At 36.2% G+C, this 27,769-nt stretch overlaps 1 protein-coding gene across 1 annotated transcript in view; it reads right to left on the reverse strand.

Annotated features, from left to right (window-relative positions):
• The window catches only part of KU70 (ATP-dependent DNA helicase 2 subunit Ku70-like protein), a 147,358-nt gene extending 119,827 nt beyond the window's left edge, over window positions 1-27,531 (reverse strand). The window contains exons 1-4 of the mRNA XM_090015016.1: window positions 27,404-27,531; window positions 27,196-27,270; window positions 21,740-21,856; window positions 19,494-19,608 (exon numbers count right to left, since the gene is read on the reverse strand). Coding sequence (XP_089871142.1) covers window positions 19,494-19,608; window positions 21,740-21,856; window positions 27,196-27,270; window positions 27,404-27,469 — 373 coding nt within the window. The 5' untranslated portion in view covers window positions 27,470-27,531. The remainder of the gene's footprint in view (window positions 1-19,493; window positions 19,609-21,739; window positions 21,857-27,195; window positions 27,271-27,403) is intronic.
• Between the last annotated feature and the right edge of the window lie 238 nt (window positions 27,532-27,769).

Here is a 27,769-nt window from a genome sequence, read left to right on the forward strand (position 1 = left end):
ATGGTATCAAAGCAAGGTTTATAGAAGGAAAGCTTGGTTGATAACATTTACTAAACTTTAGAGGCTCTCTCTCCTTTAGAAGCTTTCATATGGGAGAAAAAGATTTTCATTTCTCCCTTGGTTTTAAACTCAATGAGTCCAACTATCATGTTTGGGCCGATGTCACATGGGTGTGGGTGCGGGTGCGGGTGCGGGTGCTGGTGCGGGGATTCGGCACTTCCAAAAAACCCGGGTGTGGGGGTGCGGCAGGGGCAAAAATGTAAATATATATATATAAAAGGGGGTTCCGGGGGTTATCCTATTGCATCCAATTTTGAAAAAAAAAAGCAGTTTGCAATTGAGCCAGCTGAGTGTGGTTCATTCAAGTCATGCTTGTCATGAGCTCAATCTTGATCGGATTGCTGGAGTTATAAGCCGAGTTTGAACACCCCAAGCTGGGTTGTTTATGAACACTGGTTGCTGATAATAGTGACGTTATGTGGGCTATCAGCTTGGGTCCTTTGCACAATAAATGGTGGTGATTAGGGCTGTTAAGGGGAGTAATATGCAGGCAGGATTTGGGTCATGATTTTTGTCATGTACCTGACCCGATCCAAGTATAAAATGCATTATTTATAATAAAAAATCCGAAATTATGCAGGTCTGAATCTGGAATTCCACTTTTGTAACCCGATAAAACCCGAACCTGAACTCGAGCCTGTGATTTGTTATTTGGGGGGGGTCAGATATACCCTAATGGGTCGTGTACTAGACCCGTTGACAGACCTAGATGAAGAGAACGAACGGGTGATGATCTCATAACACTGATTTGGCAAATCAACGATCTACTCAATCGCAGTTAAATGCAAATAATTAAAGTTTAAGCTGCTTTTGTAAATGTTAGATAAGTTTTGGGTTTATTGAATTTACTTTAGAAAAAACCCGATAAATTTACTGAAAAAAAAATAAAACTGGAATAAATAAAGAACGAAATATCCGCTCCCGTCTTCCCGCAATTTTTCCTCTCTCTCTCTCTCTCTCTCTCTCTCTCTCTCTCTCTCTCTCTCTCTCTCTCTCTCTCTCTCTCTCTCTCTCTCTCTCTCATCGATGCATCCCCAAACCCTAAGATTTCCGATCGCGGAGAGCCCCATTCCGGTCGACAATCATCTCCGCTTCTACCCATCTTCCCGATTTCGCGTTTTTCCCGGTTTTTTCATGACCGATTTCGCAAAAACCCCTGGTTTCCCATGCATCAAGCATGGGCTTCCCGCGATCAGGAACTGCGAAGATCTCGGCTCCGCCACCCCGAAGAGGATCGACTCCGACCGCCAGCAATCGACGGGAGTTCGCGAAGCCAGCGACATCGAGGCGAAGAACGTCGACATCGCGACGCTCGGGAACCTCAGCGTCGACATCGTCCTCGGTGTGCCCAGCTTGCCACCCGCTTCCGCCAAGAATGGACCAAAATGACCCTAGGAGCGGTCAACGCACCCAGGGTCGGGTTGACCGCACCCGGTGCCGCACCCAAACCCGCGTCAAGTCGCGTCGACGCGGGTGCGGCACCCTGCTAGCTGAATGACTTAGGTTTAGGCCGGAAACATGAAAGCTCATATTAAGAGAAAAGGCCTTTGGAGGTATGTCAAAGGCACAGTTTCTGATCCCAAACCAAAAATTACCACCTTTGAAAAAGGTGAGATTAAGGTTCTTGAGGAAGAAGAAAGAGAGAAAGCACTTGATGAATACAATAAAAAGCATGAAGAATGGGAGATGAAGAATTATAAGATTATTTCATGGATCTTTTCAACAGTTGAAACAAGGATAAATGCCAACATTTTAAAGTTTAAAAAGGCATTTCATGTATGGGATTACCTTGAAAGAATGTATACTTCAAGAGATCTATCCCATAAATACTACATTCAAAAGAAGGCATTAACCCTTCAACAAGGAGAAATGTCTATTAGGGAGTTTTTTGGGAAACTTTCATCCATTTGGGATGAACTTGCACTCCAAAAACCTAAATGGAGTGTAGAAGCTATTGAATTGAGACACAAGCAATTGAAAGATGACCATTTTTTCATTTTTTGAAGAGGTTAAGACCCGAATTTGAGCAAACCCAATCCTCTCTTTTATCTCTTTTTACATCTTCACCTCTAGAAGATGTTATTACAAAATTAAGTGGAGAAGAAACTAGATTGGGAATGAACAAAACCAATCAAATTATGTTGGTCGTTCCTTCTAAAAATGAAAATGAAGGAGCTTATGCCATATCTAGACCGGGAAACAATTTGAAGACATATAAACCTCCGCACTTCAAATCTCAAAATCAAGGAGCAAGAGACGATGGAGGCCAAAATAGAAGATATCAAGGAAGAGATTATAACAAAATCATGTCATTTTTGCAAATAACCGGAACACATTAAACCGGTTTGTCCAAAATGAAAGAAAATTGTGGTTATGTCCACAACATTTCAACCACAACAAGAGGAAGGACCATCGACATCCAACAATGGATCTCTATCATCAAGTCAAATCATGGAAGCCCTCCAACCTCTTCTCAAAGGGTCTACCTCAGGTGCCGCCATGTCAACTTTCTCTCCTCCCGGTAAGGTTCTTTGGCTTTTAGATTCGGGTGCCTCCTTTCACATGACTTCAAATTCTTTTGTGCTTTCCGAATATGCAAAAAATTTATCTCTCGCATACATTTCAACCGCCAATGGTGTTTCTCTTGAAATCAAAGGTTTTGAAAATTTTGAAAGTCAAAACTTTTTTATCCCTAAAGTTAGATTTATACATAAATTAAATTTAAATTTACTTTCGGTCTCTCAACTATCGGACCATGGGTGTGATATCAAATTCTCATCAAATAAATGTTAGATACAGGATCGTCGGTCCAGAAAGTTGATTGGGGAAGGCTCTAAAAAAGGAGATCTTTACTATATGAAATTTCTTCAAATTTCAAAAACCTCTTTTTGTAATGTTGCCCAACATAAAGATATAGGGCATCTCAATATTATCAAGCTCTCATATTTGTATTTTATTAAAGATCTATGTAAAGATGATTTCACTTGTAATGATTGCATTCTTGGAAAAATGAGAAGCTTACCTTTTTGTCAAAGATCTATATTTACAATCAAACCTTTTCAAATTGTGCACTCGGATGTATAGGACTAGCACCCGTTGTATCAAAAGGGGTTTTATCTTATTATGTCATTTTTGTGGATGATTATTCTAGATTTTGTTGAATATATTTCCTCAAGCATAAGCATGAAGCCTTTATGACTTTCAAAACATATCATTTAATGATTAAAAATCAATTTAATAAAAATGAATTTAATGGAAGTTTAAAGATTTTTAGAACCGATTCCGAAAGAGAATATCTCTCAAATAATTTCAAAAGTTGTCTTAAAATAAATGGAATTATTTACCAACGATCTTGTCTAAAAACACCTCAACAAAATGGCCTAGCCGAAAGGGAACATATGCATATCATTGAAACAACTAGAACATTACTAATTTCCGAAAACATTCCTAAAAGATTTTGGGCCGAGGTTGCTCTTGTTTCTGTGTATCTCATAAATCGTCTTTCTTCAAAAAATCTAGATAAAATTTTACCATTTGAAATCTTATACCAAAAAGAACCCGATTACAATAGATTAAGGATATTTGGGTGTAAATGTTTTGTCCTCACTGATAAAAATGACAAACTCTCACCCAAAGCCATCCCTTGGGACTTTCTCAGATATTTCGAGACCCAAAAGGGTTTTAGATGCTATGATGTTAAAAATGATAAACTATATGTTTCTAGGAATGTGTCGTTTCTAGAAAACATTAGTGGTTTTGAAGGAAGTAAAAGTCATGAGGAGAATACTGATTATTCGTTCTTGTTTGAGTTACTCTCTAGAGATGATGATATCTTTAGAGATGATGAATTCATAATTAATGACCTTAGTGATCACGAGAAAATAGATAAAACTCACAACCCTGTCGCTCAATCCATTGAACATTCTTTAGAAGAAAAAACATTTAATGGTCCAATTACTTATACACACAGAGATAAAAACATTTTCAAAAGTGCAATTGAAAATTTTAGTGAGACTAGTAAAATCATCCTCAAACCCTCCTCGAAGCACTGAGAGAACTAGATAAAACCCTTCTAGATTTATTTCTTATGCATCCTTTAAACCTAACCACAGGGCATGCCTTAGTGTCATTCATTCATATGTAGAACCTAAGAGTTTCGAAAAAGCCAAAAAATGGTGGAGTGGAGGGATGCAATGGAAAATGAACTTAGAGCCCTTAGAAAAGCCAAAACTTGGGAATTCTAAGATTTACCTAAAGGAAAGAAAATCATAGGTTGTAGGTGGCTTTTCAAAGTTAAAACTAAAAGCGACGGGTCTCTTGAGAGATATAAAGTTTGTCTTGTCGCCAAAGGGTATGGGCAAGAATATGGTATTGATTACGATGAAACCTTTGCCCCCGTAGCATGGATGGTTACTGTTAGGCGTCTAATTACTATAACATCAATTAAAAATAGAATATATACCAAATTGATGTAAAAAATAAATTCTTAAATGGAGACTTGCATGAAGAAGTTTATATGGAACCACCTCCGGAAATGAATGTGCCAAAGGGCAAAACTCTACGTTTGCACAAAGCTCTCTATGATTTAAAACAAGCTCCCAAGGCTTGGTATGATCGGTTTACCGATATAATGATCGAAAATAGATTTATTTCATATTACACTGATATTGCACTATCTGTTAAGAAATCTGGTGCAAAAACTGTTATTTTGTTATTATATGTTGATGATATGTTAATCACAAGGGATGACAGTATAGGTATCAAGAGAATTAAGGCTACCTTAACTGAAATTTTTGAAATGTCAGATTTGGGATTTTTGACATGTTTTTTGGGCATTGAAGTTGCATACTCTCACAGGAGATATTTTTTGTCTCAAACTAAACTTGCTTGCGAAGTTATTGACAGGTCTGATATTTCAGATAATAAAGTTTTTGAAACTCCTAAAATAGTTGGAACAAAAATAAAAATTGAAGACGGAATTCTTCTAGAAAATCCAACACCTTACAAGCAACTTGTTGGCTCATCAATGTATCTTAGCATTATAAGACCAGATATTTCTCATGATGTACATGTTGCAAGTCAATTTCAACATGCTCATACATCAGCTCACATGAGTGTTGTTCTTCAAATTGTCAGATATGTGAAAGGTTCCATAAATAAGGGAGTATTTCTATCTCCATCTTTCGATTTAAACTTAATTGCTTATACTAACTCTAATTGTTGAGGTGATTCAAATAATTGTGCCTACACCACTAGTTTTTGCATTTTTTTAGGTGAATCACTGGTTTCATGGATATGCAAAAAACAACAAAAGATGTCTATATCATCCACAGAAACTGAGTATCGAGCAATGGCAACCATCACTATGGAGATTGTTTGGATTCGACAATTACTGAAAGATATGGGAGTTTATGTTCAAGAATCTACACAGTTGTGTTGTGATAACAAGAGTGCTATATATATTGCCAAAAATCACACCTTTCATAAGCGAACAAAACATATCGAGATGAACTCTCATTATGTTAGAGAAGAATATATGAAGAAGACCATTAATCTGCCATACGTGACATTGGTTAATTTCTTCACCAAGGCGCTATGTTCTTCTCGATTTCATTTTCTCCTTGGCAAACTTTCGGTCATCACACAGTAAGCTTGAAGGGTGGTGTTAAAATATGTCCACCTATATATATATATATATATCATGCTTAATTGATGTAATACCCAATAAGGGTATAGTTGTCTTTTTCTTCATTTTACGTATATTCACTTTATGAATATGTTTGTAATGTTTTTTTTCTTCTTCTTTTTTCTTTTTCTTTTTCTTTTTCTTTCTTTTTCTTTTTCTTTTTCTTTTTCTTTCTTTTTCTTTTTCTTTATTCTTTTTTCTTTCTCTTTGACCAAGAGGGACCAACAACTATAGACGTTGAGGCCCCTCCAACGGTTAGTTTTCTAACTGTTGGAGGGGCTCCAACGTTCATATTGGAGCCCCTCCTTGGCTCTTGTTGTGTATATATAGGGGTCTTCCCCTTTGTAATGTGTCAAGCTTTTTCCAAAAAGCTCTCTCTTGTTTTTCAATACAAAGTTATTATTTGTATGCCTTTGTAGATGTATATTTGTGCCTTTGTGCACTTGTGGGTGTTCTTCTTGTGTTTTTATGAACACATCCCTTCGTGGATTTGGTGTTTTATATACATTGTCTCTTTGTAGACGTTTTCACAGTTAATTGCGAGCATTCAACTGAAATGAACAGATACAAATACAATAGAATGCCACTAAGGGATACAAGAGAGCACAAATACAAAAGGGGTCACTAATGGACCAATCACAATCTCACAAAGAAGATAATCACCAAACACAAATTAAAAAAGACACTGTAAAATATATAATATGTATTGAACCATAAAAATGCTTAGAAAAGCATGTCATAATACAAGGGAGAGCTCTATTTATAGCAAGGTTGTATGTATCATACGATTTATACTGCTACTATAAAGAAAATTGATACGATATAAACCTGTATCGTGATATGAGTGCATATCATATATGTAGCGTACTGTATTGTACGATGTGGAGTCCACGTTCTTAAAAAAGGGCCAAATCATAATTTTCCAGTTTTGGGTTTTAAACACCTCTAAGGTCGACTCCCTCATTTGTGTAGAAGTCATTATAGAGGTATCCACGCACCCTAGGACTCGTAAGGGTGATTTGGGGGTCGATCCATGCACAAGAGAGAGGGATTTTGTGGTTTGTTCAAGAGTGTATTTCTACCATTTTTTCAATCAAGAAAGTGGGTTAAGATTAAAAAAAACTATTTTTTGATTCTCATTGAGCTTTTTTGGGGGAAGATGACCTCAAATGATTTGACATGGCAATGGGACACTCGAATAATGAATGAAAACCGATTAAAAATCAAGTGCAACTATTGCCATACTATTTTTTTGGGTGATATCTCTCAATTGAAGCATTATTTAGCCGGGATAGATCTAAATGTTACGGTCTGCACATCAAAGAATTTGTCGGATACCGTGAAATAACAATGTCAACAATTCCTTACTAATTTGAAAGAAAAAAGACAAGAAAAAAAGATGAGTAGGGCAGAAATGGGGTATGTGTAGCACTGGAAAGACGAAGATGAGCTCCCTACTTTTGATCCTACAACCCCTAGCATAGCATCAAAAGTAGAAAGTTTTGCAGCGAAGGAAAAATGTGTGGCTGGTGCTAGTAGTAGTGTCGCGGGAACAAAAAGAATAGGAGAAAGATGAGTAGAAGTTCTTAGAAAAGAGGTAGAGCTAGAAACTCTATTAGGAGTTTCTTCACTCCTATGACTGTCCCTGTGACGCAACCGGACATTCGTACTGCTACGACTCCTCAACATTTAGTTGATCAGGCGAATGTCGTGATTGATGTCTACATTTCTTTCAATGCAGCAAATTCTTTTCATTTTCAAACCATAAAAGATGATAATCAATATCGGGCTTGGATATAAAATGCCTTCATATTATGCTTTGAGAGAAAAAACTTTAGATATTAATGTGAATGAAGTGAAGGCATATTGTGATGAGATGAGGCAATAATGGAAAGAAACTGGATGTAGAATCATGGCAGATGTGTGGACAGACAGAAAGTCAAGGATCTTGATAAAGTTCAATGTCTATTGCCCCCAAAGGAATTATGTTTTTGAAGTAAATTGATTTGTCTGATATGCCCAAGACAGCAGAAGTATTGCTCGGGGTATTTGATCATGTTGTGGAAGAGGTTCAACCTCAAAATATTGTTCGATTCATTACTGCAACAAATTATAGAGCAACAAGTAAAGAATTGGCAGAAAATTATGAGTCATTCTTTTGAGACTCCATGAGTGGCTCATTGAATAGACTTCATGCTTGAAGACATCGGCAACATGGATGAGATAAAGCACACAGTTGAATGATGTCAAGAAGTTAGTAAATTTATTTACAATCATGCATGGATTTTGAACTTGATGAGAAAGTACACTAGTGGTGTTGAGTTGATTAGTAGTGTAGTTACTAGATTTGCTACGAACTTTTTGACAATGCAAAGTCTAGTGAAGAATAATACTGCACTAAAAAAATGTTTTCATCATATGAGTGGAATGCATATCCCCATGCACAAAAAAGAAAGCCAAGAAAAATTGTAGATATTGTATTCAAAAGTAAATTTTGAGATTCTTACGTCAAGTTGTTGAGAATAATTATACCTTTCATGAAGGTGCTTCGATTGGTTGATAGTGAAGACAGATCAACTATTGGTTATATTTATAAAGTCATGAATAAGGCAAAAAAGATCGTTAGAGATAATTTGAATGAAAAGAAAAAATTGCAAATCCCTATATGGAACATCATTGATCATAGGTGGACCGAGCAACTTCATCTACCTCTTCATGTTGCAGCATATTATTTAAATCATGCATTTAGATACTCCCCTATATTTAAAATGGACAAGGAAGTCAACAATGGACTCTTGGATTCCATTGAAAGGTTGAACCTTGATTATGGTGTTCAAGATAGGGATGACAATGGACCGGAGAAAATGGAGCCCTGCACTGCCTCGCCCTGTTTGGACTGGGGATGGAGGACTTGAAACGGGGATGGAGGTTAAAATCAAAACTCGTGCGGGGATGGAGGCGAGGATAAACTTACGTATCCCCTTGCCTCGCCTCATCCTCGATCCCTATTAGTAAAATTATTAAAATACCCTTCGACAGTTCAACCTCCTTCTTTAGGGATGGCAGTGGATCGAGGAGAAACAAGGCCCTGCCTCGCCCCGTTTAGACCAGGGATGGAGGACATAAAACGAGGATGGAGGTTAAAATCAAAACCCGTGCGAGGATAAAGGCAGAGATGGAGGGCAGAATTTTGAGATGGGACAGGGGTGGAGACCTTGTCCCCTACATCTGCCCCGGTCCACTACCATCCCTAGTTCAAGATAAAATTCATAAGGAAATGAAAATTTATGATATGGAGAGACATGCACCAGTGCGAAACAATGGCATAATGTGTCCAAGTAATTTATTTTGAATATTTTAATTTTAATTTGATATTGTTATTTAGTTATGATGTTTTGTATGATTATAATTTACAATTGTTATTGTCTTATTGATTTCTCATTTTCTTATTTTTTCAGACATGTGGTGAACCAAGTTTGAAAGTGATATTTCAAACTTGAGAGCTTTTGTCATTTGCATTCTTAATCAAACGTGTAGTACAAGTGGATGCAAGAGAAATTGGAGCGTCTTTGAGCAAATACATACAAAACGAAGAAATAGAATAGAGCACAAAAGGCTCAATAACCTCGTCTATGTTCGCTACAACTTACGACTAAGGCAAAGGTATATTATTTATAAAGTTTATTTGACATTTTCATGTGTTTATTTAAAGTTTTTTTATATCATATAAAACCCATACCTTAAATTAATGATTTTCAATAACCTTGATTTGAGCATCTCCTTCTAGAGCCTTCTCTTGACCTCCTAGTTTGGTGAGCTTGAGTTGAGGCTTAAGAATAGTGCACATCACATATCTCCAAAGTTTTTTTTCTTGAGGTTATTCTCCATAGGAGATGCCCACATCATGTAGTTTGAGTCATTTAACTTGAAGGAGAGATCAATTTTACGATCATGCTCCATTTTAAACGAGAGAAAAAAGAGAAAAAATGAGAAGAATATGGAAAAATGTATTCACTTAAGTAACTGCAAGCACCACGAACACACAAATACTTTTGGATGCTTTCTTACAATCATGAACACTTGATGGTCACTTTCCAAAAGACCAAGATCATTATGGCCCTGATACCATGTAATGAGATATGCGAAAATACAAAACACAAGGCCACTAAGGGCTTACAAGATCACAAACACAAAGGGAACATGCACAAGTCCATTACGAGACAATACAAGAGCGAAAAATGGCTACACAAAAGATTAAAAAATATATGTGTTTATTAAGCAAATGCTTGAGCTAAAACAGTAAAGAATGAAGGGGGACCAACACCCCCATATATACACATACAAGAGAGAGAGAGACCACATGGGAGCTCCCAATAGAGTCTAAAGACCATAGAGCCCATGCTTAAAAAGAAATAATAAAAAGAAAAAAATTGTTCCTAATAAAATGTCCTATTACATGATGTAAAATGATAAAAATGCCCCTATAAGACATTCCCTATTACAAATTTGTATATGACAATATATATATATAACAACAGTTGCATGTTGAAATTGACTTGCAGAGTATGCAATGCATGCGCAATATCTTGTCTAGTAATAGACAAATACATTAGTGATCCAATAAGTTGCTTAAGGGGTTGGATCATCCAATAAAACTCCATCTTCAGCTCTCATTTTGGTATTAATCACTTCAGGAGTGGTAGCAGATTTCTCGTCTTTGATCTTCGAATGTGCAACAATATCAGCTGCAAACTTTATTTGAGACAAAATATATCCGCTTGGCGAATAGGCTACTTCGATACCTAAAAAATATCACAAGAAAGCAAGATCAGTCATATCAAAAGTTTTCTTAAGCATAATTGTAATTTCTTCAACTTCCTTCTTATTATAATCATATCAACAACATATAGGAGCAAAATGATAATCGTAGAACCTGTAGATCTTATAAAAAGAGCAGTGTCAGTATAACATGATTTAAATCCAAAATTTAACATAGTCTTACTAAATCGATCATACTATGTTTTAGGGGCTTCTTTAAACCCATATAAAGCATTACGAAGGCGTAGAACCATGCTTTTTTCAATATTTAAACCAGAGGAAGGATTCATGTAAACTTCATTCAAATTTTTATTCAGAAAAGCATTCTTAACATCTAATTGATATATAGGTCAATTTCTAATAGATGCTACGGCAATTAGAGTCCTAATGGCAATCATACGAGCTACTAAGGCAAAGCTCTCATCATAGTCTATACCATATTCCTATGAATACCTTTTTGCAACCAACCTAGCTTAGTATATTTTCAGGGATCCATTACTCTTTGTTTTGATCTTCAAAACTCACCTACATCATATCGTCTTCTTGCCCTTGGAAAAAGGTTGGATTTCCCAAGTATTGGCTTTATGTAAGGCATCTAATTCTAAGTTCGTAACCTCTACCCATTCTTTGATGTCTTTAGCTTCTCTATAGTTGGATGGCTCATGATATGAATTAATGGCTAAAAGACACCGTATAATTGGGAGAAAAAGATTCATATGAAACAAACCTCTTGGGGTTCTAGATATTTGTTTTGATCTTCTAAGACAAGGTTCCTCTATTTCAAGCGGTTGACTATATGTTTTAAGTGCACATGGATGCTTTGTATTACCATGTCTAGACTCTAGAGTAATGTATAAGATCATGAGTAGGTTCTCCTCCAACGCTTGATTCATCCCTCGGTTCAGTATTATCACAAACTTCATTATCATCATTTTCATAATCATCAATCTCAACATTTGTGTAATAACCATATTTTTTCGGTAATTATTTGAATTTTTTTATATATAATGCGAAATTTGTTTGAATTGGGCCTGGGATCCAAGTTTCGAATCCAGGACCCATAAAGGGGTCTCTCTCTCTCTCTCTCTCTCTCTCTCTCTCTCTATATATATATATATATATATATATATATAATACCATATATATTTATATGTATATTAGAAAAAATTTAATTATTAATAAATATTTAAAATAAAAATACCAATCTAACTCTAGGATCCATAGTTGGATCCATTTGGATCCAACTTGTGGATCCACATCACTTGAATGAGGCGCGGACCCAACTCGGGGTTAGCTTCTGGGTCTCGAGTCCGGACCCAGGCCGCGCCCCGTGAAAGAAAAAAAAAAGGTAATAGGGTTCAGCCGCTACAAGGCTGAACCCGATACTGGGAGGAAAGGGGGAAGGCGTTAGGGTTCAAAACCCTAACATTGTGCAAAAGTTGGGAGAGGTGCAAGGCCGCCGAAGTAAAGGGGGGAAATCTATCCCCTCCTTCCTTTTCGGGGGCCACCAGCCTATTTTAGGGGGGCTCTCCTGAACCCCATTCTCCCCCTCTCATTCTCCTTCCCTCTTTGTCTCCCTGTCTTTCTCCCTCATTTTCTTGCTCTCCCTCCCGATCGCCCCTTCACGACAGAGGATCGGTGGCCGGCAAATCTTCTTCTCGCAACAACAGCAGCCCCAAAGCGTTGGTTATAAGGTACGGGTCTCCTCTTTTGAAAATAGATGAGAAATTGAACACAGGTTCGATTTTATGCTTTTTTGGATGGAATCCACGGGAAAAATGTTTTTCATGGTGGATTCCACCACGATACATGGAGGATGACCCATGGATCGTCCCCATGGCTGGTTTTCGGTATTTTTTTTTCATCTTTCTTTTTAAAAGAAAGAAAGAATCTGTAACTGCATGTTTGGGTGGTTTGGCTGCAGGCCTGGGTCACGTTTCTTGAAATCAAAAAAAATTGTTAATAATAAGATTTCTTTTGGTGGCTGTTCAGCCCTGACAGCACACAGGCCCGGACTGGGGCCTGTGCATGGGCTGTTATGGCCAGCCGGACTGGCAGGCAGTCTGGCATGGGGCTGACCAAACCCGACCCAGCTGATTAAGGTCAGCTGGGCCTGTTTGGAGACCCAACCGACTGGGTCAGCTGGGTGAAATCTTTAGACAAAGAGAAAAAAAAAAAGGGGGGGGGGGGGGGGGGGGGGGGGGGGAGTGTGCTGTGTAAAACTTTATTTAGACATGTATGTGCTGTGTGATGCAAAATTTTATTTAGACAAAACCTTATTTAGCCATACATGTTGCTGTGTTATGCAGAATATGATTGGGTCATGCTTATTAAAATATATATATAGATTCATGTCTACAGGTGATTTGGTATTCTGTTACAAATTTTTCTCTCTTGCAAGTGTTGTGTATGCATTTAATGTACATCTTAGTAAGATAGATCATTACAGTGAGTGCGCATTGAGGTGCGTATATGTGGGACAGTGTATTGACAGGTACCAGCACGCTTGATGAAAAGAAAGATGCATTTACTAAGTATATGCAGAATTTATTCATAACATACACTGCTATGGTTATTCAGAATTTGATGTTGTACATGCATTAGCTATGCATATGCAATCTAAAACTTTATTTAGACATCTATGTGCTGTGTGATGCAAAATTTTATTTAGACATGTATGTGCTGTGTTATGCAAAACCTTATTTAGCCATACATGTTGCTGTGTTATGCAGAATATGATTGGGTCATGCTTATTAAAATATATATATAGATTCATGTCTACAGGTGATTTGGTATTCTGTTACAGATTTTTCTCTCTTGCAAGTGTTGTGTATGTATTTAATGTACATCTAAGTAAGATAGATCATTAAAGTGAGTGCGCATTGAGGTGCGTATATGTGGGACAGTGTATTGACAGGTACCAGCACGCTTGATGAAAAGAAAGATGCATTTACTAAGTATATGCAGAATTTATTCTTTACTAAGTATATGCAGAATTTATTCATAACATACACTGCTATGGTTATGCAGAATTCGATGTTGTACATGCATTAGCTATGCATATGCAATGTTTACATGAGTACATGCATTCAAAGAGACTCCTGCATTGACAGGTGTATGCACACTTAAGAAAATTATGCTTGTGATGGTGTCTGCAATGCAAGTATGCAGTTGATTTTAAAGTTGAGCATATAATGAAAAATTGTATTTGTCACTAGCATATGAAATGAAATAATACATGTGTATGAATATTTTTGTAGTCAACGATTTGCTTATACGAATGTGCATTCAGACGAGCAAGTGATTTATTTCATATATGGCATGTGATTATGGTTATGGTTTTTGCATATGGTGCCTCAATGATCAAAATGAATCATCGTAGGCCTCGAGCTATGGTTTGCTCTTTCCTTATTCATTTCTAAATGCATCCCAAAAATCATATTTATTTTTATTGCATTGTATTGCACTGTTCAATGTGTTTCCACGAACGAGAGTCCCGTGATGACTGTCGCAGGGGTAGATGCAAGTTTTTCCCTTGCTTTTGTATACTAAATTGCAGAACATAATATTTGGCTTTTAATAAAAAGATAATAAATAAGAACAGTGTAATATATGTACTGAGATCCCCCATCAAAAGAATGGGCATCTTAGAGCTTCGGTTTTAGTGAACCACGAGGATACAAAAATTTTGTGTGCTTTACTTTGACCCCTAAACCCGATATTGAGGTTCTTTCTACTTGTCACGGTTTTAGGGAGAGTCTGTCACTTTACCTGTGGGTGGTGTGTTCGACACAGCTTTTGTTTTGGTATATTAAAAAAGTAACACTATTGGATATGGAGGTCCTTAGTGTCCCGACATTAGACGTGGAGGTCTAATGTTTCGAAGATGATTCGGTTGAGGGCTAAGTTTGGAACCCAGTAAATAAAATACAACTTTTATCCTAAGTTACCCTAGAAACCTAACTTGACCTCGAGAAATTACACATGTTTAATATATTTGTGGGCAACGGTAATTAAAAAAAAAACTTAAATTGTATGCATTTAATAGGGTATGCATATGGAAAGAGAAACTTTAAGAAAAAATAATAAATTGTCGTAAATGACTTGCTTACTTAAATTGTGATCCCTCTTATTGATTAATGTCCTTTCATACTTAATAAATGTTCCATGTTGCATGAATGCTAAATTGAGTTATGTAATTGTCATAATTGCATTCCTCTAAATTATTGTATGAAATTTTATCTGTGTTCTTTATACTCATTTATTTCATTAGAGGGATTCGTACGCAGAATTCTTCGAATTTCTAACACTCTCTATTTGTGGGTTTTTTCACAACCGCATGTGACCAGTGAGGCAACTAGCTTTTAGGGAAGTTACGGTGTCACGCACTTGCTAGACAGATTACAGATGGACAACGTGGCTCAGTCTTCTTTTATTTCCTTTTCGTTTTATTTAGTTGTTACTGCACTCTAAATTCTTTATTTATGCAATTGTCTCGAGACTTATCACTTATTATTCAATAAAGATTTGGTTTGTATGGATGATAATTGTAAGTTCTATTGTGGTTGATTGTTTTATCCAATTGGGAGTGGAACTGTAAAGGCCTCGGGTTTCTGGAAAAAATTTTGCAATTGTTAAAAAAAAAATCCGCATTTTCAAGGGTACGAGTTGGAGTCGTTACAATTTGACTTAGACAACAAGTCAAACAAAAAAGCATACTTGGATTCTTCTTTAGGTTTTTCAAGATCAAATCTTTTTTTCTTTTCACAAAAAGTAACATTCCTAAACACAAAGTTTGTCATTTTTTAAATCATAGCACTGATAGCCTTTTTTATTATCGACATATCCAAAAAATAGACATTCAATAGCTTTGGAAGAAAATTTATCATGTTTTTCAATAAGCACAAAGCATTTACATAAAAAACTTAGCCTTTTCAAATCAGAAAAAGTTTTAAAAAGTTTTTTAATTGGAGAGTTGTTTTGTAATTTGAGAAGGCATTCTATTCATTAAATAAACCGTGGTGAGAGCGGCTTCAGCCCAAAACCTTTTTGGAGCACTTTTCAAAATAAGTAGTCTTAGTTTTTTTTTAAGGCAAGCTGAGGTTAGGCAAACCCCCTACCAGTTATACAACTATACCATTGGGTTTTGAACTTGCAATGTCCCAACACAAGGTGGCGTGCACTAGCTGCTCCTACTAGACAAGCGGAGCCCCCATTGGTCCTAGCGGTTTCAACAATATGACGATGTTTTCTCTAGGCAATACCATTTTTGTTAAGGAGTCCTACGAGATGATTTTTTTGTGTAAAATACCATTGGTTTTTATATAAGATTGAAATTCATTTAAAAGAAATTCTCCCATTAAATCAGAACGAAAGATCTTAATATTTGTTTTAGATTGATTTTTCACAAGATGATGAAAATCTTTAAAACATGAAAACACACTTCGGATTTGAATCTAAGGAAGTAGGTCGAAGTATGTCTACTAAAGTCATTTATAAATGTAACATAATATGAGAATCCACATTTTTATATAACAGGAGCAGGACCCCACACATCTGAATGCACCAATTCAAAAATTTCATTAGATAAATAGGTTTTAGAACCAAAAGGTAACATTTTCATTTTTTCAAGTAAACAATCATTACATACATAATCTTTTTTCTTAAAATATTTTTCAAAAAAACGGCAAAAGAGATAGTTTGGATATACTTGGGTATCCTAGACGTCTATGTCAAGGGTCTAAGTCAACCGCTTTAGCATAGTTACAAAAAAAATTTTTAGAAAGACATAAAAAATTCATATAGTAAAGGTTTCCCTTTCTATGGTTTTGCACAATCAACTTCAACAAGCCTTAGATGAGAAAAAGACCTTACACCCATAATCGGAGATTTGAGAAACCGAAAAAAGATTTAAATTAAGTTTTGGAATAACTCTTAACAATTTGAACATGAAAATTTTTTGAATCATTTGAAATAAATAAATAAATTTTATATACTTTTCACATTTAAAAAAGTTTCATATATGAATTGGTGCAATTTAAAAGTAAGGATTCATTATGTGTCATATGGAAAGAGGCTCCTGAATCCAAAATCAAAGAGGACTTACCCGAAGGAGAAGAGGAAGATACGGCAGCACTGGATGTAGAAGGAGTGGCTTTTAAAATTTGTGAAACGGCCTCCGCAATTTGAGTGATCATCAAATCATTGAAGTCGCCTCTTTTTCTTGTTTCTTCATGTTTTGGAGGTTCTTCACTCGCCGCGGCCACCTTTCTTTTGAGTTTTGGACAATTTGATCTTATGTGTCCCGATTCATCACAAAAGTGACAAATGATCTTTCTTCCTCCTCCATTGTATTTTCTCTCAAAGTGATGAGGTTTATAGGTTTTTACATAGTTTCTGGGTCTTGATACGGCAATGACCTCATCAATAGTCTTGTGCATCCCAAGTCTAGTTTTTGCTTGACACACTTGGACAAGAATCTAACTCAGTGTTGTGAAAAGCGTTGAGGCGTAGTGAGGCGCACCACTAAAAACTGAGGCAAGGCGTAAAGCGTAAGCCTCAAATAATTTTTTTGAAAACTTTAAAAAATTAAAAAAATTATATCTAAAAATATAAAGAAATACTTTATTGATGAAATAACAACCAATAAGAAATAGAAAATCTCAAATAAGTACTAAAAATATGAGATTAACATATAAAAGTAACTAAAAACTGATTACATAACTAGAAAATATATGAGATTAACCAAAAAAGTTAAAATATACTAAGAAACTGATTTCATAACTGAAATAACTGAAAAATATATGAGATTAACCTACAAAAGTTAAAATATATGAGATTAACATATAAAAGTAACTAAAAAAATGATTACATAACTGGAAAATATATGAGATTAACCAACAAAAGTTAAAATATATGACATTATTCTAAAAAATATGAGATTAACATATAAAAGTAACTAAAAAACTGATTACATAACTGAAAAATATATGAGATTAACCAACAAAAGTTAAAATATACTAAGAAACTGATTACATAACTGAAATAACTGGAAAATATATGAGATTAACCTACAAAAGTTAAAATATATGAGATTATTCTAAAACATATGAGATTAACATATAAAAGTAACTAAAAAAGTGATTACATAACTGAAAAATATATGAGATTAACCAACAAAAGTTAAAATATATTAAGAAACTAATTACATAACTGAAATAATTGAATAATATACGAGATTAACCAACAAAAGTTAAAATATAGTAATATACTAAGAAACTGATTACATAACTGACTGAAAAATATATGAGATTAACCTACAAAAATCTTGTTGATCATGTCTCAGAAATCTTGTTGTAAAAAAAAAAACAATTTGTGCCTCAGGCTTGCGCCTTGAGGCACAGAGGGCCATGCCTTAAGGCGCATTTTTTATAACACTGGTCGCACTTATAGAAGGAACAAAAATTTTATTGAAAGGATATGACCGTACTTGCTCGAATTCCAGTCTAAGGTCATATAAGGAGAAAAGATTTTTTCTCTCTACTTGACGTTGCCTCATTTCAATTGTCGAGCATTCACACTTAGGTTCTAGCATAATCAATTCATCTCATATGAGAGATAAGAGACCATAAAAATCCCTTATACACACTTTATCTCGGAGATAATATAACTGACCCATGCCCTTTTTTAATGAACGTGCTCTTTAAAAACACTCATACATCACATGCTTTCTTGAATTTGATAATATTGGTAGTGATCTTGAACTCCATGGTATTGATGAACCAAGAAAGTATTTGATCATTGTTGGCCTCCCAATCCTCCATTATTTCTTGATATTCTTTTAGAGTCTTCTCTTTTTCTTCTTCAGAAAGAGCTTTAATTTGATATATTTCTCTTCTTGATAGCTTTAGTTGGGGTTCGATAGTGGTTCCACTAACAAAACCCCACAACATTTTCCCTTTTGATATGGTTTTCCATGGCGGTAGCCCACATCAAGTAGTTGCTTTCATTAAGCTTGTAGGAAATGACCGAAGAAGATTCTCTTTTGCCCATGATGACAAACATGGTGAGGAGGAAGACTTGAAGATGACCACCACCACAAGGGGAACATGATCAAGATGTCTTTCAAACACAAGATCCCTAGGCTCGAATGCCATGAAATGAACAAATACAAATACAATAGAATGCCACTAAGGGCTACATGAGAGCACGAATACAAAAATGGGCCACTAATGGACCAATCACAATCTCACAAAGGAGATAATCACCAAACACAATCACAAAGAAAACACAATGTAAAAAATATAATATGCATTGAACCATAAAAATGCTTAGAAAAGCATGTCAAAATACAAGGGAGAGTTCTATTTATAGAGCCAAATAAGAGACAAAAGGGCAGTCCAACAGCCATTGGACTGCCTCCAACGGTCACATTTATGACCATTGAAAGCAGTCCAACAGCTAGTTGGACTGTTCCCAACAGTCATGTTAACTGAAAAAGTAAAATTACAGAAAATAAAAGACTTAAAAGTCTATACAGCCCCTACTAGGCTATCCTTATTTACATTAAGTGAAATGACTAAAAAACCCATGATTATATATATATATATATATATATATATGCACACACACACAAAACATATTTTAACATCAACTGGATTATTCCTTCATGGTGCTTCAATTCCTCTGTCCCCAGAAACAATGCCAAAGGCAAGTAGTGATGGTATGCAATTTTAAGGTGGACAATCTTTATAAGAAATAGTTAAAGGTTCAAGTCTATAAATGGACAAATTCTCATATGTACATGATGGTGTGCAATATAGAATGCATAAATGGAGTTATATGCTTTATTAATTCAAAATGTTCTGTCATGTTGTCAGGCCTGGAAACTAACTCAAGGGGCAAAAGGCAACACTAAGACAAGGCATACCCTCTATATGGCCGAGTTCTTTTATCAGCCTTGCTGTCGGCCTATCAAGATCTTCACGTTCAAGAACATTGAAGACAAAAACACCGCTCAAATCCTGCAAACTCTTCTTTTCCCTCTGGAAAAAGAAAGAAAATGGAAAAAAATTAGAGTTTCGAAAGTGAAGCTGCCAAGAGAGCGTGAAGAATAGAACTGTAAATGGAAAGTACTCAAGATGTCATAGATTCTACCATCTTGATATGTTGATGAAAGTAAATAACTGCAGAACGCTACTCAACAAGAATTTTCAAATCATGCATTACATATACATAATGAGTCACCTTGCTCGATTTGGTTTCCCACGTTTTTCCTTTTTTCCTTTGTCTTGAGAAGCCTTGCCCCAAGACATCAATGTCAACCTGATTATTCTAGGCTGATTTTTTCAGGATAATGTTTCAAGCATTTACTACTATACATATTTGGAATTAAAACCAGTCTAAAGCAAGGTTGCCAAACTAGGAAGCGAAAGCGGGAAACAATACGGGAAGCGGAAGCAAGAAACGAGGCATTTTAAAATTTATACGAAGCAGGAAGCGAAGTTTCAATTTAAAAGTGAAATATGAATAAAAAATAAAGCAATATAGAATCAAACAAGAAACAAATAAAAACTAAAATAAAATTGATCATTCTTATATTTCATGATTTTTTTGTAAAAGAGTTAAATTTTTGTTAAAATCTAACAATGATGGTTACCAATTTAAAGAAAGTACATGGAAAGTGAGTGAAAGCGTGAAAGAAAATACATGAACAAGATGAAAAGAAACATGAGAAAAGTGTATAGTATGCATAGACCATGTGTATGAGAAGCATTGAAGAAGCGTGGGGGAATTGAGCTTCCCATGAAGTTTCGGAAGCGAGAAGTATCACGCTTCCGAAGCGAGTCTCCGGGAAGCGAGCTTCCCACCTACCTAAGAAGCTTCTGGTAACTCTGATCTAAAGTTAATCTATCCATATTCCTCAAACTGATGATCCATACATATTATCAAAGAGGCAGGATTTTTCATGAGAAATAGAATAATTTTATAACATCTAATTAGTTTTCTGACAATCAACTTGAATTCAAGAAATAGAGAAAGTTGCTGAGATTCCCCATCACAGACATGTTTTCTCAAACGAAGCTGGAAAGTAAGCTTGGTTTTCTTGCTTTTGATTGATGAATACATTCTCAAGAAACAGGATGACATCAAGAAAGAACTTGGTTTTCCTGCTTTTGATTGGAGACTACTTTCTCAAGAAGCAGAATGGCATCAAGAAAGAAGCACATAAATAACTCCAGTACTAATGACTTAACATTAATCAGCTAAAAACAATTTTCTGAATATATCTTGCTTAAAATTATAATACCTTTATTGACACATCAATATACACTAAATTACCACAAGAATGGTGGACACCCAGAAGGCCCTCTATATGTTGATAATTCTAATGCCAACCAAGGAGATATTGGCATAATGTCAGCCCATAAATATTTATTGTGTCGTACAAGAACTTAAATTGTTGGAGCTACTGAAGGACATCACAACATGCACAAGTACCAAACTAATACATGTTTAAGGCAGAACCCACTACCATGATTGAGCACATCATTCTGTTCAAGTTCATTGTCATAACAATAGTACCATTTCTCATCTCAAAAATTAAAAGATATATATCATCTCCATATTAGAAAAGAAAAAAAAAACTTAATCTTCCTAAAAGAATCAAAGCATAGACAAATCAACTATCTCCATTAAACGGGAAAAAAACAAAGATAAAAATTGAGATGCACTTATCGATGCTGAATGTGATCAAACTTTTTGCCAGAGCTATAGACAAGAATTAACAAAAAACTAGAGGATACCAAGACAGCAGAATTTGGTAACAAGCAAACAAGCATGAAACACTGTCCAAATACCAATCAGTACTAACACTTCTTACAGTGATTCCTTTCTGTTTATTAATCAGCAAGGATAAAAAAAGTTTAGGGCAACAAACTAAACATGGCATGAAATACACAAGCACATCCATGCATGGTACATATCTACACATGCATATATCTCATATTTATCATTATTCGTTTTTTCCAACTTTTCTGCATACAAAAGTTAGTTGCATGAAATATGCATAATAATCCTGGCAGTTGATGACAGACTATATCAAAAATAAAAACTAAAAGAGTTCCAATTTGAATAAAAATAACTGCTCAAAGGAAGATACTTGCGGCAGCTTACAGTGTTGAAGAAGCAAATGGCAACTTCATCATAGTCCCGGTTAATGATTAGAGTCTTTAATGACATGGTGATACAACTTACAACAAGATGAAAATGAGTAACACTTTCTCCATTTTCCTGAAAATATCAGTGAACAAGTTAAAAATATGTTTTTTTGTTTGCCCGTCCACCAAAGCCCAATGAGATAAAATAATGATAAACTTACAATTCATCACCAAAACATCAAAGCCCAAGAACAAACATGGCAAGAATCATTCCAGAGTCCAGACAAACCATATGGTCAAATCACGAGCAAGGAAAGAGCATCCACAAGGTGATCAATGTAGATAGAAAAACTTACCAATCAAACATGAAAAGGAACAACAAAAATGCTTACAGGGCCATGAATGTTTATGAGGTTCAACATCATTAGCAAAGACGATTAAGCCTCTACATTTTGCATCCACAAAGATAAGGTTATGTGAAATCAGTTAAGTGTCTCATGGTATATCATGGGGAGCAGGCAAGAAGTTACCAATAACACATCAAAAGACAGTGACTCACTTTCAGGGCACACACAAAAGCAATAGAAGACTTCTGCACCTAGCACCTAAATCCAGTCAGTATCACTACCACGACTAGCAAGCCTTCCTAGCACTCCAACTATTCATTTTATCCATTGGAAAAAAACACTGTTGACAACAATACCAATAAAATCCAGTCATCCATCATATATATATATATATATATATATATATATATATATATATATATATATATATATATATCATGCAAGAAAACATTGAAAATAACAAGTTATAAGTATCCTATGTGATTGCTTCCATCTGTTCAACACACCTCTCGTATCCTCAATCATTCCTTCAACCATTGACTTTTTATCATAATCTTCACTCTTCTCTCCACCATATTGTCTAGAGGGATTTCCCCCTCACATAATGTCAGTGTTGGCATCTTTTCCCTTTTCCCCGAGGTACTTCCACCATACCCTTCAAGAAATCTCTTGGAAAAAAAACTTTTTCCCAGCCAAAAACGCTTGGATCCCATCGTAACAAAGACATTGTTAAGTTCATAGCCTGTTCAGTCACTACATCTCTTTTCAAAGCATTCATTATTTTTCCTTTGCCACGCCCAATAACACTCCTTTATTTCTTTCAATAATTAAACATAAAATTATGAGCTTACATTCATCAAATCCCAGTGCCACTAACTTTTTGTTTTATATGTTGATCTCTAGGACCCGGACTAACAGAATTGAGAATACCCATCAAATGCGCCAAAGAAGTAGTGGAAATATATCTCAGGTATTCTTGGCAGGGGAAAATGAACAATATTCAAATTACGTAGATACACACATGCACACGTACACTTTACATAGGGTTAATATTTGGTGTTATTGAAGGCATGGAACTATTGCGTACAAATCACCTTCTTTTCATATCTTTTAGTTTTTTTTTAAGATACGACCTTATGGACGTGATCTACAAGGTTTTTTTTAGTATAAAATGAATTTTAAATCATGTGATTATGACAAGTAAGAAGGTTTTTTAAGAGCTTCAAAAATCAACGGCCCATGGTACACTAAAATTTCACGAGTCAAGAAATCTTATTTTTAGATGGAAACAACTCAATCCAAGGTTTTATCCATACAACAACAACAACAACAACAACTACGCCTTCATCCCAAAACAATTGGGGTCAGCGATATGAACCAAAAAAGAAATTCATTTTGGGTCTTCCACATGAATCCTTTTCCTCCAATCATTTCTATCCAACGCCATGTCCTCGGTGAGGTTCAAAGCATTCATATCCTTTCCTATCATCTCCATCCAAGTCTTCCTAGGCCTACCCCGACCTCTTTTAACTAATATATTTTCCCATTTTTCCAACCTTCTAACTGGAGCATCATTAAGCCTTCGCCGAATATGTCCAAACCACCGTAAACGATTCTCTCGCATCTTATTTTCAATGGGTGCAACACCTACCTTCTTACGTATCTCTTCGTTCCGAATCTTATCTTTTATTGTATTTCCACACATCCATCTAAGCATCCGCATCTCAGCTACACTCATTTTTTGAATATGATGTCTCTTGGCAGCCCAACATTCCGTACCATATAGTAAAGCAGGTCTAATAGTCGTCCTATAAAACTTTCCCTTCAACCGCAATGGCATTCTACGATCGCACAACACTCCAGTAGCACTTTTCCATTTCATCCACCCAACCTTTATCCTATGATTTACATCTCCATCAATTTCTCCATACTTTTGAATGATAGATCCCAAATATTTGAAAGAATCATCCACCGGTATTTCTTGCTCACCAAGCTTCACTACACTCCCATCTCTATTTCGTTGCTTACTAAATCGACATTTCATGTATTCTGTCTTACTCTTACTCAACTTAAAACCTCTAGCTTCCAATGTCTGTCTCCATAATTCTAACTTAGCATTAACCCCAGCTCTAGACTCATCAATCAAAACAATATCATCAGCAAACAACATACACCACGGTACATTTTCTTGAATTGATCTCGTAAGCTCATCCATCACTATCGCAAATAGGAAAGGGCTTAAAGCAGATCCTTGATGTAACCCAACCGTTATCGGAAAATTGGTTGTCACCCCTCCACAAGTGCGGACATTGGTTACTACTCCTTCATACATATCTTTAATTATACTAATGTACTTGAGAGAAACACCTTTCTTCATCATTGTCCACCAGAGAACGTCCCTAGGTACTCTATCGTATGCCTTCTCTAAATCAATAAAAACCATATGCAAATCTTTGTTCCTCTCTCTATATCTTTCAATAAGTTGTCTAAGAAGATGTATAGCTTCCATAGTTGATCTTCCAGGCATAAAACCAAATTGATTCTCCGATATCATGACAACCTTCCTCAACCTAGACTCAATCACCCTCTCCCAAAGTTTCATAGTATGACTCATGAGTTTTATACCACGATAGTTTGTGCAATCTTGTATATCACCCTTATTCTTATATAAAGGCACCAAAGTACTCTTCCTCCACTCATTAGGCATCTTATTTGTTCGCCAAATCAAGTTAAAAAGATTTGTCAACCATTCTAAACCTTTCTCTCCCAAGCATTTCCAAGCCTCGATAGGTATACCATCTGGGCCAACTGCCCTTCTTGATTTCATTTTCTTCAAAGCCTCTGCAATTTCTTTCTTTTGAATCTTGCGCATGAAGTCACGATTTATCTCATGAAAAGGAATGGAGAAGTCTCCAAGATCTTGAGCATGACTATCATTAAATAGCTTATCAAAATAATCTTTCCATCTCTCCTTAATCTCCTCATCTTTGACTAAAACCCTTTGCGTTTCATCTTTGATACATCTAACCATACCCAAATCCTTCGATTTCCTATCTCTCATCTTTGCAAGCCTATAAATATCCTTCTCGCCTTCTTTGGTATCCAACTTGTCATAAACCTCCTTATATACCTTAGCCTCGCGTTTCGAACAACTTTTTTAGCTTCCTTCTTTGCTATCATATACTTCTCCAAATTCTCATTATCACGACTCTTACTTAGATTTCTATAACACTCTCTTTTAACCTTAATAGCTAATTTGACATCCTCGTTCCACCATGATGTATCCTTACCTAGTGGTGCACCGCCTTTAGACTCACCCAATACCTCCTTAGCTACTTTTCTCATACCACCCGCTATCTTATTCCACATTGATTCTGAATCCTCCTCGAGACACCAATCAACTTCCTTAACTACCTGCTCTACAAACATTCCTTGTTTAGCTCCTTTCAGTGCCCACCACTTAATTCTAGGATCTATCCTATGTCTATCCCTTTTGCGGCATTGTCTAATTCTAAGATCTAAAATTAAGACTCTATGTTGTGTAGCTACACTTTCTCCTGGTATAACCTTACAATCGATGCAACAACCCCTATCTCTCTTTCTAAGTAGGAAAAAATCTATCTGACTCGTATTAACCCCACTTTTAAATGTTACTAGGTGAGACTCCCTTTTCCTAAACCAAGTGTTTGCTAAGATCATATCATAGGACAAACAAAAATCTAAAATCCTTTCTCCACTTTCATTTCTTTTTCCTATACCATAGCCTCCATGGATATTCTCAAATCCATCCCTACTAATGCCTACATGTCCATTAAGGTCACCGCCGATGAAAAGCTTTTCTCCATAAGATGTCTCTTGTACTACTCCATCTAAATCTTCCCAAAATTGATGCTTAATGGAATCATCTAAACCTACTTGAGGTGCATAAACACTAATAATATTAATAATATACGTACCTAATACTAATTTAATAAGTAAAATTCTATCACCCTTCCTACGGACCTCAACTACATTATCTATAAACTGACGACTCATAACAATCCCTACTCCATTCCTATTCCTATTTATTCCTGTATACCAAATCTTATATCCCTAAGGTTCTATCACTTTAGCTTTCTCACCTACCCATTTGGTCTCTTGAAGACATAAAATATCAATCTTTCTCCTACACATAACATCTACTAACTCTACCAACTTACCAGTTAAAGACCCTATGTTCCAAGTGGCTAACCTAATTTTATGGTCTTGGACTAACTTCTTTACCCCCACCCGTCCAACAAAGTGAGGGAACCCTTGCCTATTTGACACCACACCCGGGCGCCGGTGTGACGCGTCGCTTCTGGGCGACGACCTAGCAACCCTTGCACATTTATCACTGCCTCCGGGCCTAGAGAGTACAGCGCGTCGCTCAGTAGGGAACGCCCCAACGAAATTCTCATATTGGTTCATTTTCATAGGATATGACAAAGTTTTTATGCTGGCTGTCACAGGCCTACCGCAACCCTCCTCCTTTATCCGGGCTTGGGACCGGCAGTGTATAACTACACAGGCGGAGTTCCAAGGTTTTATCCATAGCAAAAAAAAAACATTCTATGTGGTCAGATTAAGTTGATAAAGCTTGAACCGATGATTTCCAGCTCAATAGTTCCGTGCCTTCAATAGCACGAAATATTAACCCCTTTACATACATTACATAAATTGATAAATACATATATACCTAAACGTGTGTATGCCTGTGAAAGAGAAGGAGGCACTGAGAGCAAGGGGAAGAATTGAGAATAAAGGAAAGCAATCAAATATTTCACGAAAACAAAGAATAGAAAACAGAAAAGACACAAAATTAAACAAGGAAAGAGAAAAGTTGTGAAAATCAACGATATATTCGCCATGCATTAGATATGCGGCGTGGCCGATCAAAGCCAACCCATAAAAAACCCTAGACGCTTCAAAGATGTCACTCCGCAACTACAGAAAGAACACCTAAAAACAAATCCTCTTACGATCAAAGCCAACTCATTAAAAAAAAAAACTAAACGATCCAAAGATGCCGCTGCGCGGCTCGAACGACTGTACCCAAGAGAACAAACTGAACAGAAACACATTCAATGGAGAGGAAAGAACTCACATCCCTGTACGGGAAGAACATGCTGGGCGCCGCATCGATGAGATACACCACAAACTCTTTCGTCGCCTCCTTCTCCTGAAACCCACCCATTTCAAGCAAAGCATAGCAACAACTTAATCGTTTATCAATCTTCAAAGAGAACGAAAGGAGGGGGAAGGAAAATAAAGAAGCCCTAATTTGGAGCGAAAGGGGATGATGGTGAGACTACCTCGTAGAACTCGCTTTCGGGGTCGTCTTCGTCGTCTCGGAAGAGGTTCTCGGCGTCGAAATCCATCTCGAGAGCAAACCAAAAGCGATGTTATGAGAGAGAGAGAGAGAGAGAGCAAAGGGGTTTTTAAGAAACGAGAGGGGAAGAAAGAGTGAAGTCTTGCAGAGGAAGGACGGCTGTTGTTTTTTTGTTTTAATTTAGCGCGCCAATTCGCACCGGGTAGTCCGTTTAGCTTTCTAGAGAATGTAGACGTTGTAGGGCTTCGACTGGACCGTTTCCGAGCCCCACCTTTCAAACGGATCGGATACGGGTTAGGCCATCTTTTATCTGAATATGGGCCCAAATATATGCATTTTCGGAATCCAA

This window comes from Nuphar pumila, chromosome 7 (assembly GCF_984573655.1).
Source record: "Nuphar pumila chromosome 7, dmNupPumi1.hap1.1, whole genome shotgun sequence".
Taxonomy (NCBI): Eukaryota; Viridiplantae; Streptophyta; class Magnoliopsida; order Nymphaeales; family Nymphaeaceae; genus Nuphar; species Nuphar pumila.